The sequence below is a fragment of the Chondrus crispus genome, genomic scaffold (genome assembly GCF_000350225.1).
Source record: "Chondrus crispus Stackhouse genomic scaffold, scaffold_15, whole genome shotgun sequence".
Lineage (NCBI taxonomy): Eukaryota > Rhodophyta > Florideophyceae > Gigartinales > Gigartinaceae > Chondrus > Chondrus crispus.
The window spans coordinates 316,963-327,603 of record NW_005179026.1 but is presented as its reverse complement, the minus strand read 5'-3'; the positions used below and the strand labels follow the sequence as shown (position 1 = coordinate 327,603).

The 10,641-nt window shown below is 55.7% G+C and overlaps 1 protein-coding gene across 1 annotated transcript; it reads left to right on the top strand.

Moving 5' to 3' along the window:
* The first annotated feature begins 586 nt into the window (after window positions 1-586).
* On the top strand, window positions 587-3,216 carry CHC_T00002674001 (hypothetical protein). Its single transcript, XM_005713926.1, has 5 exons — window positions 587-651; window positions 703-1,017; window positions 1,141-1,550; window positions 1,644-1,978; window positions 2,065-3,216. Exons 1-5 carry the CDS (start codon window positions 587-589, stop codon window positions 3,214-3,216), a joined length of 2,277 nt encoding a protein of 758 aa, XP_005713983.1.
* Window positions 3,217-10,641: the final 7,425 nt, after the last annotated feature.

The following is a 10,641-nucleotide window of genomic DNA, read 5'->3' as shown; positions in this document are numbered from 1 at the left end:
AGAACGGCAGGAAAGGCTCTCCGCGACGGCAACTACGAAGCCGAAGCGGCGGATTGAGCCTCCTCCGCCGGACGTGGAGAAACTCGACCTGAGCCACGTGCCGGACCGGCTGCGCCAGCGGTTCCGTGGAATGTTGAAGAAGTATTCAAGGATGTGGGATGGGACGCTTGGTGAAATTAATACCACAGTCCATCGGATCGAGTTGATCCCCGAGACTCGTCCCATCGCACAAGCCCCGTATCGGGCCGGGCCTAAAGCCCGCGAAGTAGAAGATGCAGAGGTGCAGAAGATGTTGCAGGCAGAATTGATAGAACCAGCGCAGTCAGAATGGGCGTCGCCCGTGTTGCTGGTGCCCAAGCCGGACGGGTCAATGCGTTTTTGCGTAGACTAACGCAGGTTGAACGCAGTGACAGTGAAGGACACGTACCCCTTACCGCGCATGGATGAGTGCCTGGACTCGCTTGGTGACACCAAGGTTTTCTCCGCGTTGGACGCGATCTCGGGATATTGGCAGATGCCTATCCCTGAGCGCGACCGCGACAAGACCGCATTTTCGTGTCACTCAGGACTGTATCGCTTCTCAAGAATGCCCTTCGGGCTAACTAACGCGCCAGCGACGTTTCAGAGAGCAATGGATATCCTGCTCTCTCCGTTCCGTTAGAAATGCTGTTTGGTGTATCTGGATGACATAGTCATTTATAGCAAGTCGTGGGAGGAGCACATCGTGCACGTGGATGAAATACTTTCTGTATTGGAGAAGGCAGGTGTGAAGCTCAAGCTTCGCAAGTGTGAATTTTTCGTCGAAAAGATCAAGTACCTGGGCCATGTCGTTCGGCCAGGTACATTGGAAGTGGACGCTGCGCGAACCGTCGCATTGGAACAAGTGCCGTACCCTCAAACGCAGACCCAGCTCAGGAGCTTCTTGGAACTTTGTGGTGTCTACCGCAGATTCGTTCCGCATTATGCGAAAATCGCGCATCCGCTCAATCAACTGTTGAAGAAGGGACAACCGGTCCAGTTGGAAGGATTCGACGAACCGTGCAAGAAAGCTTTTCATAAGCTCAAGGACGCCATCTTGGCACCGCCGGTGTTGGCGCTGCCGAAGAAGGACCTACCGTACTCGGTAGATACCGATGCAAGCGACTACCAAATAAGCGCTGCACTATTTCAAACACACTCGGATGCGCAACGCAAACCCATCGGGTTCTTTTCGAGAACGTTAACCGCAGCCGAGAGAAACTATTCTGTATCAGAAAAAGAATGCCTAGCCGTAATTTGGGCCGTACAGACTTTAAGACCATATCTATATGGCGAGCACTTCATTGTGCATACCGGCCATGCCTCATTGAGGTGGTTGATGAACGTAACTGACCCCAGCGGGAGATTAATCCGATGGAGGCTCCGCCTCTCGGAATTCGATTTCGAAATCAAGTACAAGAAGGGCAAGGCGAACAGTCAAGCTGATGCCCTGTCAAGATTACGGACCGCAGGAGAAACCGTCGAAGAAATCGACGACGAAATCCCATGCTTTATGGCCGAACCGGCTGAGGGTACAGTGGAGAACGAAGAAAGTTTTGACGCGATAGACGACATCCTCGCTCTTGAGGGGGGGACCGCCCCTGATCGCCTCGATCAATTCCAAGCTGTCACTCCGGAGGAGCTCATTCGCGAGCAAGCCGTCGACCCCTTCTGCAATCGCATCAAGGAAGAAATGGACGCCGGAAAGGTGAGAACATTCAGCATGAAGACCGAGGAACTCGAAGGAACTCTATGCCGTACCGCGGCAGAGTTTGTACAAGTGGTAATACCACAATCGTTAAGGGACCGCGTCCTAGGGTTGAGCCACTACGCAAAATTGGCAGGCCACCCGGGAGGCAGGAAACTTTACAAGACTTTGAGAAGATATTTTTATTGGCCTACGATGGCCTCAGACTGCTATGCAGTCGCGAAGAATTGCGCCGCATGTGCGCGGGAGAGGGTGAAGTTAAGAAGAACACGAAGGAAATGAAGCTGCTCACGCCCAAAGCTCCGCTGGAGTTTGTCGCCATCGACATCCTCGGCGAGCTAATTACAACTAAACGAGGAAATCAGTACATTCTCGTGATCAGCGATCGATACTCGAAACTGGTACGAACCGTACCGTTGAAGAAGATATCAGCTGCGCACATCGCACAAGCCTTCGTTCACTATTGGGTATTCGTGTACGGACCGCCGGTCAAGCTGCTGTCCGACATTGGAACACAGTTCACGACCCGGTTCTTTCAGAATGTCTGCCGAATTCTCGGCATACGCAATGTGTTCACGACCACGTACCACCCGCAAGCCAGCGGCCAAGTTGAGAGGTTTAACCACACGCTGACTTCTGCGTTGCAAAAATACGTTGGAGAGCATCCCAAGGACTGGGACCTATTTAGCGACGCTGTGACGTTGGCATACAACACGCAAGTTCATCGAACTACGAATATGGCGCCCTTCGAGCTGGTGTTAGCTCGGGCGCCGAGAAGCATTGCGTTACAAGCACAGCCAAGTTTAGAAGGATTTAGCTCGAATCGAGCGTACTACCTGAAATGGCAGTCGTGGTTGGAAAGCCTGATGAAAGGCGCTGATAGGAGTTTGCGAAAGGAACAAGCCCGGTACAAGCGAAATTTCGACGCACGCCTTTGCAAGCCGCAATATGAGATCCCGCCGTGGTCCTACGTGTTCCTTCGGAAGGAGCAGGGCACGGCTAGCGAACCGAAACACAAGCTGGCACAAGTCGCCACAGGACCTTATCATGTCCAAAGATCGGATCAACATATGGTAGTCATTGCCATTGGCGATCAGGAGGAAAGCGTATTGCGAGACAGGGTGGAGTTAGCCCCAAGCCCGATGGACTATGCGCCGATAACTGGCCTACGGCAAGCGCTACAGTTCCTGGGAGAGCCGAAGCTAAACGAAGAAGGAGAGGTAATGGAGGACGAGGAACGTCCTCACACCCGTGCGACTACAACGGGGGACCACGATAATTTAGTTGGTCGAACGCCGACAACGGAGACACCTCCAGACCTACGCGAGTTCGGAAAGTCCAGAGAAGAGGATGAGTTGGAAGATCTTCGGAAGGGGGAAGGACAGTTGGACACGCAGGAAGAAGAAACCGAGAGTCAGGAGTATGTGATCGACAAGATCGTGGACCACAGCTACGACGAGGAGAAATTAATTCTCAAAGTGAGGTGGTAGGGGTATACCATCGAGGATGCAACGTGGGAACCTATTGAGCAGATCCCCCGCAGCGCGGTAGTCACATATTTCCGAAGGAAAAGGCTACCCTTACCCACGCAAGCGTCGCACGCACAACCGGGATAGCCATCGTAAATAGAATTAGTAGGTTACAGACAACAGAGAGATCAGAACTTCGAGAAAGGGACACATCTACGGGGTTCGCAGATAAGGAGTTTGAAGGAAAGGAGAGCAAGGCAGAGAAGCGAGACTGTATCCTTGGATGAGGCATTGAGCCTCTCGGAAAACACACACGCTTCATCACGGCTTGCACGAGAAATGACGTTTCGAACGGACGGTCCGCCCACGTATGGGGGATGATGAAATCAAATTATATATACATATGTAAGCGTGTCGACAACAACCCGCTGAACAGGCGACACAAGTGAGAAGTCGATTCCAGCCATGCTGTGAAATTATAATCAAAAAGCAGGAAAAATTACGGCAGCTGCAGTACGCACGATAAGTGGTGATCGTTTGCCACAGTCGGCGGCATAACTATTCTAAGTCGCCCCGCAGCCAAGCCCCACCCGACCTCACACGAAGCCGATCGTCACACTCACTGCTAACACACTGCCCATGCTCGCCGAGCACGAAGACTCGTCCAAAGGGACCACCCTCAGAAGAGCGCGGTTACGAATTCACCCGCGGTGACCGACGTCGACGCTCACAATCGGTCCTATTATCTTTTTTCCAGGACGGCCTAATTAGCACTTACCCATCATGATTTCTCTTCAACTCTGTCGTTTCTTTGTTTCTTTGTTTTATTCACTTTCCTCTTTTCTGTTTTGTTATTGTTCTGTTCCAGTTACTATATTTTCTGTGTCGTCAAAGAGACGACCCCGCACTGCGGGGGTCGATCAGAAGAACCTACAAGAACTAAGAAGGAGGCTATTGTCACGCCAATGAGAAGGGGAACCCTACAGTAGACCCAAGATTCGAAACAAGGCGTTCCATTGAGAACGAAGAAAAAGCCCCTTCGCCCCGTGGGGATGCGCGCAATGAGGCGCGAAGGACGAGCGAGGGTCGTACGAGACCTGATGAGCACCAAGCAGACAGTATAGTTCGTGTCGCGAAAGGATACGTCGGAAACCCTGAAGGATGCCCTCCCACCTTGTACATGAATTTACTTTCGTGGCGACTCTCTTCACTTCTTTACTTTTTTCCTTAACGGTGCAGAAGGCACTGACGAGGGCCTGGTGCAAGTTTCATTGAGACCCTCGATATTGGCTTGAAAAAAGCGTACCGACACAGCCCCTATTGGTTCTATTATTTTTTCTGTCCTCGCATCTCCCCTATGTCACCAGGGGATCGAACGCAAGTGCGTCTGCGCGGGATCTCAATGGGAAAATTATGACAATCCTTAACGAAAGCTTATGCACTCTGCTTCCGTGACGGTCCCCAGAGGAGCACTCCTCACCGGAATCATGGACCCCATTGGCCATACACGCCCTCTGGCCTATGCAAAAAGAGGGACACGCGCTGTGTAGTGAGTACGTACTTGACAGATCGTATCAACTGAGGATATGAAGGGAACCGTAGGAAGTCACGGGAAGGAGGGCTTGGATGAAGACCCCAGGAAGGAGGTCGACGCACCGTCGGTAACAAGAATCAATTCTGGAACCTCACACTCGAGAAAAGAACGCCAGACAAATGATGATGAAATGAGAAGTGAAACGCTACTTTGACTTGGTACCGAGAGCGCGCGACATGCCAAAGCACGAGAAAGGAGGTGCGAAGCACCATTCGAAAATATTAACAAGAATTACGGAAATCATGGTCGCGGCGAGATATCATGCCTGTTTGTTGGCACAAGTCACAACCGCCGGTTCCCCGACACACCACAGCCCCCAAAAGGGGAAGAGCTCGACAAAGACCCCTCCCCTTTTCTTTTTTTCTCTAGCTCACCTGGCACTCGCCACTCTTGTGAGCGCTTATTTATGAGGATCACGGACGTACTCCGAGGAGAAGGACGTCCACAGAAAAGAAAGGACGAGGTCCTGGCCCAGCGCCTTTCAGGAAGGGCTTACGAGCGAGTGCGCGTGCGCGCTGTTGCGCATAATGAAGGCGCTGCCTTCTTCTCCTTCTCCCTACCTTTTATTTTTTTTGATTGGTTGAGGGCATGACCTTACATTGGAGCTTCGCCAAATACTGGCAGAAGCAACGGGAAAACGAAGACAGCTAAGACCATAATTGCTACCGGAGGGAACGGTTTCATAGCTGTACCAACGATCCAGGGATCAACCAGGCCAAGGTGTCAGTGGCTCGTGAGATTGACAAGCGTCGATATTCGTCAACAACAGTCCAAGACAGCGACAGGAATGAGGGGATCATCCTTGAGTACCGGCATGACGACGTCACTCCACGTACAGGATTCTCCCTTGTCATACACCACCAGATGGTTTAACTTCGCGACAGTTTGTACCGAGAACTACAGTCCTCGCCGAGGGCAGACGCGTTATGAGGCGATACCTGCCCCTATGCGCCTTTGTAAGTTGATGTAAGCATAGAGACGCTGACCGGAGCGTAGAACCACCCCGGTCGCGAGGGGGGAAAGCGAATCGACGAGAGAACCTGCATCGCGAAGCGGACACACTCGAGGTCGCGCACAGTAATAGCCCTCGAACCACGGGGATCGGGAGAAACTGAGTGGAAGAATGTTACGATACGGCAGGTGTGGAGAGGCGGAAGCCCACCGAGACAACCCCAGTGAGTTGGAAGAGGAACGAAAACGTGGAGATGAACGTGTCAAATATTTTTACGAAAGTCGCGTGACTTTTGAAGGCAATGATGGGCGAAATGGTCCTCTTATATTGTAGGGGTTGTGCAGTGGACCCCAATCGTGTTAATGGACGAAGCGGCCAAGCTGGACCGGAGGGTTCGAGCGTCTCGACGGCGACGACCAATACGTTATTTTATTTTGATGTCGCAACCCCCCTCGTCTTGTCGGATTTAATTGACAATAATCTTCCCCCTAAGGAGCCCCGAGAACGGATGGTAGGTGGTCTTGATGACGTTTTCGAGGATGCCCGATGTGCGAGAAAAGAGGAGGTAAGTGAGAAATTTGAAGAGGTAAAAAGGGAGAGACAAAAAGAGGAGGTAAACCACAAAAGAGGAGGAAAGGGAAGACGCATATCGAGGATGGGAAAAAGGGAATGCGCAGGAAATTGGGGAAAATTGAGAAATGAAGAGGAGGAAAGAAAAACGGACCACCTCAGAGATTCTAGGGGGGGACTGTATTTCCTTGAGGGGGAATCTCCAAACGGGCAACGGAGCAACTGAAGATGCGATCATTGACGACGTCTCGTGGATGGCTGAACAAAAAGGGGGGAGGGCGACTAGAAAAATTGTCTGGGACCGCCACGTCCCCGCCTACGGCAAGAAGAGGGCAAACGAAAGGAGGGAGTCGGAGATGCCGTAAACACGCATGTTGCCGCTCCCGTTAAGCACAGTCAGGGCGTAGGAAAAGAGGGAGGGAAATGGTCAAGGATAAAGAGGAGGAATTGAAGAGAAGGAAACATAGGGGAATTGTAGTATAACACCCCCCAACGGAGAGGGGTGTATACTTAGCTCGACGTAGACCCCGTACGAGGGGCGAGAAGACGGGGAGAACACACAGCTAACCGGACAGGGCAGCGGGCCCTGGTAGCGTGGTAGAGCGGGACGGTCGGGGACGAGCGTACGCGCGGGCCGATCTACGCCTCGACGCCCCGGAGAAGCGCTGGGTAACGTACCAGCGCTGACGGGCGGAGGCGGGTCTAGGCTCGCTCGCGTACGCGGTTGTCCTCTACCCGCTTTGTCCCGGTTAACGCGCGCGAAGGCGGATCGCGCGAGTTCGTTAAGCTGGAAGACGGACCTAGGCGGTAGGTCGTGGACAAGTCCGTGCTTGTCCCCCTTCGCCGCCGCCGGTCGCGCTCGTATTTAATGCATACAATGCGTCTATCATAATACTACAGTACTGGTATGCTGTAGTAACTTACTGTAGCGCGGGTCGTCCCGCGCTGCAATGCTGTCAGCCGTCGGGGCTGACAGCACACGTGTGAGACGCGTACTGTGCGCGCGGTGGTACGCGCCTCCTACACGTGTACGCGTGTGGTCCCGCGTCCTCCGTACACGTGGGGGTACACGTGTGCGCCGGTGTGGTTCGTATTGATCTGATCTAAATCTAATCGCGAACCGCCGTTATGCCATGCGGCCCCCTCCTCAAGAGTGAACGTCCGCGTTCACCCTTGAGGAGTGAGAGAGCCATGTCCGACCCGGTCGCTTCCCGAGCCTTAGTCTTGTCCCCCCTTGATCCGGCGTTGTCTTTGGCGCCGTCCACCAATCGAACTTGTCCCCCTTACGTCCCCGCCGTACTCCGTGCCCCCTGGTTTTCCATCCTCATCCACCTCTCCTCACCCGCCGCCGCGGGTGTTCCCCGTCGTTGCCACTCACGCGCTGCTCACCGCGTCTTCGTCCTCATGTCGTCGCTTCCCGAGGCGCGTCTTTCGTCTGGGGGCCCTTCCGTCGGGCTCCCCGCGCTTCCGCCGTTCTCGGGGGCCTCCGTGCCCCCGCATGCAGTACCTCCCCTGGGCTCTTCTGGGGACTCCGTCGCGCATCCTTCTCGCGCAGGGGGATTTGTCCCACCCGCGGCGCCCGCGCTGCCGCCCTTCCAGAAGAGTCGCGGCCCCTTGGGGTCCACCGGGAGTGTGGAATTTCGTCCCGCCTCGTCGGGGGGTGCGCTGCCCCAAGGGGGCGACGTCGAACGCAGGAAGGTCGGAGAGGTTCCTCCTGACCACATGTCCGACGCGCCGCGTATGAGCGCGCCTTACCAGCCGCGCCCCGGGTCGTATGGGGCATGGGGGAGCTGCCGGCAGCCAGGCCTCCTGCCTCCGAAGACCCGAGGTAATCTCGACGCGGGGGCGGAGTTGGCCGACGACACCACCCAGTGGTTTGGCACCGCCCTGGCCCGCTCGATGCCGCTGCCCGTGGAGCGGCTCAGGTTCCCGTGGCGTCGTTACGCCAGAACGGGAATCACCCTCGCGGAGTTGTTATCGCGTGATGTTTTGCGCCCTGACCTCATACGCGTGCGTGGCATTTACGAGGCAGGTCCCGTGGACGAGGCCGGCGTCGTCCTTGCTAGGCTGACGGGCAAGGGCGGGGGAGTTCCATATCAAATCCCCGACGCGATCCCTTTCGACAGGACGTTCGCATACAATTCCGGCGAAGTCATCTATGTCGACCGCATGGCCGAGCACCTGGTTGGTCGTTTGCCGGGCGCCCCGCCACGGTTCATCCTTTCCGAGGTTGAGGAGCTCTACCTGAGTCCCCGTCCTTATGCCTATTCGAAGGCTCGCGTGGCTCTCCATAAATCGGCGAGCTCCCTCATGTGCCTCTACTCGGTCGCGGTGTCGCCCCACGATTGGGCGACCTACCGCCACTGCAAGGAGGATGACGGCCGCGTCTTCAGATCGGCGTCCTTCGAGCAAGGTATCACTCCAAAGGACTTCTCCGAGCTACCGGAAGCTGTGCGGGAGTTCCTTCCGTCTTTCGGAGTACACGCGTTGCTTCCGTATGCTTTGAAGCATTTTGGTTACGCTTGTGCGGACCCCGATCACCCGGCCCACGCCGAGCTTGTACACAACTTCGAACGTGAGTGGGCGTTGGCCCTGGGTAACGCGTTTATGGCCGAGGTCCACATCAACCGTCGCGTGTTTGTTCAGCCCGCTGGGGTCCTCGCGTTGCTTGGAAGGGTTGCTTTTGACCTCCCCGTAGTACCACTCCACCCCGTGAAAGTGAACTCCAAACACGCGATGTGGGACCTCGCCTCTGTGCTAACCCTTATGCACCGTGCGTGTCAAGTCTCCAAGCGTACGCATCGCCCGCGGACCGACCACACCACGGGCGAGCGAAGCGCTTTCCTCCTGTACGACCTGCGGTCCGACGCGTTCGTCGCGAAGCCGGCCTCTCCCCAACCTTTACCGATTGCCACGGGGAGAGGGGCCGGTGTGGGCTCCGCCCGTCGCGAGGCTCAACGTAAGCGACACCGAGAGGTGGACAGCCATGTCCCGGCCTTCGCACCGTCGCGCATGATCAATTTCCAGTCGCCAGAGGCACCCGGTGTGTCTCCTCAATTTGCGTCGGGGGTTCCGTGTAGTGCAATGCGCCTGTTAGGCAGAGACCAAGGTCCGACGGTCCAACACAAACAACAGCAACAAAAACAACAACTGCCAACGGCACAGCCCTACGGAGTGTTCGAAGCTCCCTGTCCTCTTTAAGCGGGTTTGCAGCCCGCAGTAGCTCGGATCCCTGATAGGGGGGGAGCAAAGAGAAGAGCCCAGCCCGGGATCGGTAAATGGTGGTAGAGCTTTGTAAAGGCGACTGCTCGACGAGTTTGGAGGGGTGTTTAGGTAAACCTGGTCCGATGGGTCGTAAATCCAATGCTCGCAGAGCGCCTTGTACACCTTATACCCTTGATAAGGTCTTCGACGGGGACGTCGCAACGTAGCCCGTCGGGAAAGAAGAAAACGTTGCAGCGCTACACCGTCGTACTGCCCGATGGCAAAGTACCAACAACGGATCGGTCGCATACGTCTGTTGGCTATGCCGAACGTACGGGCATGCCATGTACGCGTGTCCATTCCTGTCGCCCGAGCAACGGATGTTCACTGCGTACAGGAATTACAAGTATCAGATGGAGACGCGTCCTGGAATGCGCAACCTCTTCCAGCAATCGGTTCGCGAGGACCGATTTCCGCGTCAAGGGTACCCGAGTCGAGCGGGTGCGGGCGCCCGCTTCGCGCCCCGCGGGGGCGGGTACCGTCGTAACGAACTCGACCAACGCGGGAGACGCGACTTCCGCCAGGCGGACACGCGATATCCGCGTCAAGACGGAAGAGGACACCGGGACCGTTCCCGACTTCCGCCAGGGGTACAGAACGCGATAATGTACCTCCAGGACTGGGCAGAGGATACGCATGCCCTGCCCAGGCGGGAACGCGAAGGATATCCGGCACCCGCAGCCCCGCAAATTCTGCAGTGTCCGGAAGTGGTGAATCAAGGCCTCGAAGTATCCGAATACTTCGACAAAGCCGCAAGACCGAGATGGACCACGCCCGTGCCCCCACTCGTCGAGGGACGCGGAGGCGCGCCAGCTATCGGTAGCGACGCGTTTAGCTCCGATAGCTCCGGTAGCTCAAAAACGCGTAAAGACGGTTACGTTCGCGCGGTCGCGTGAGCCGTCTTGTCCATATCCCATCGACCCGTCACCGCGACCCCCCGACAAGGTCACAGGGAATATTTACCGATAATATCTCCCGCGTCCCGACGCGAAGACGCCGAGACTCGCGTGATTCCGGGGCAGGAAATAAGGGACGTCGTGGCTTCCGTATGCCCGACGCCCGAGAA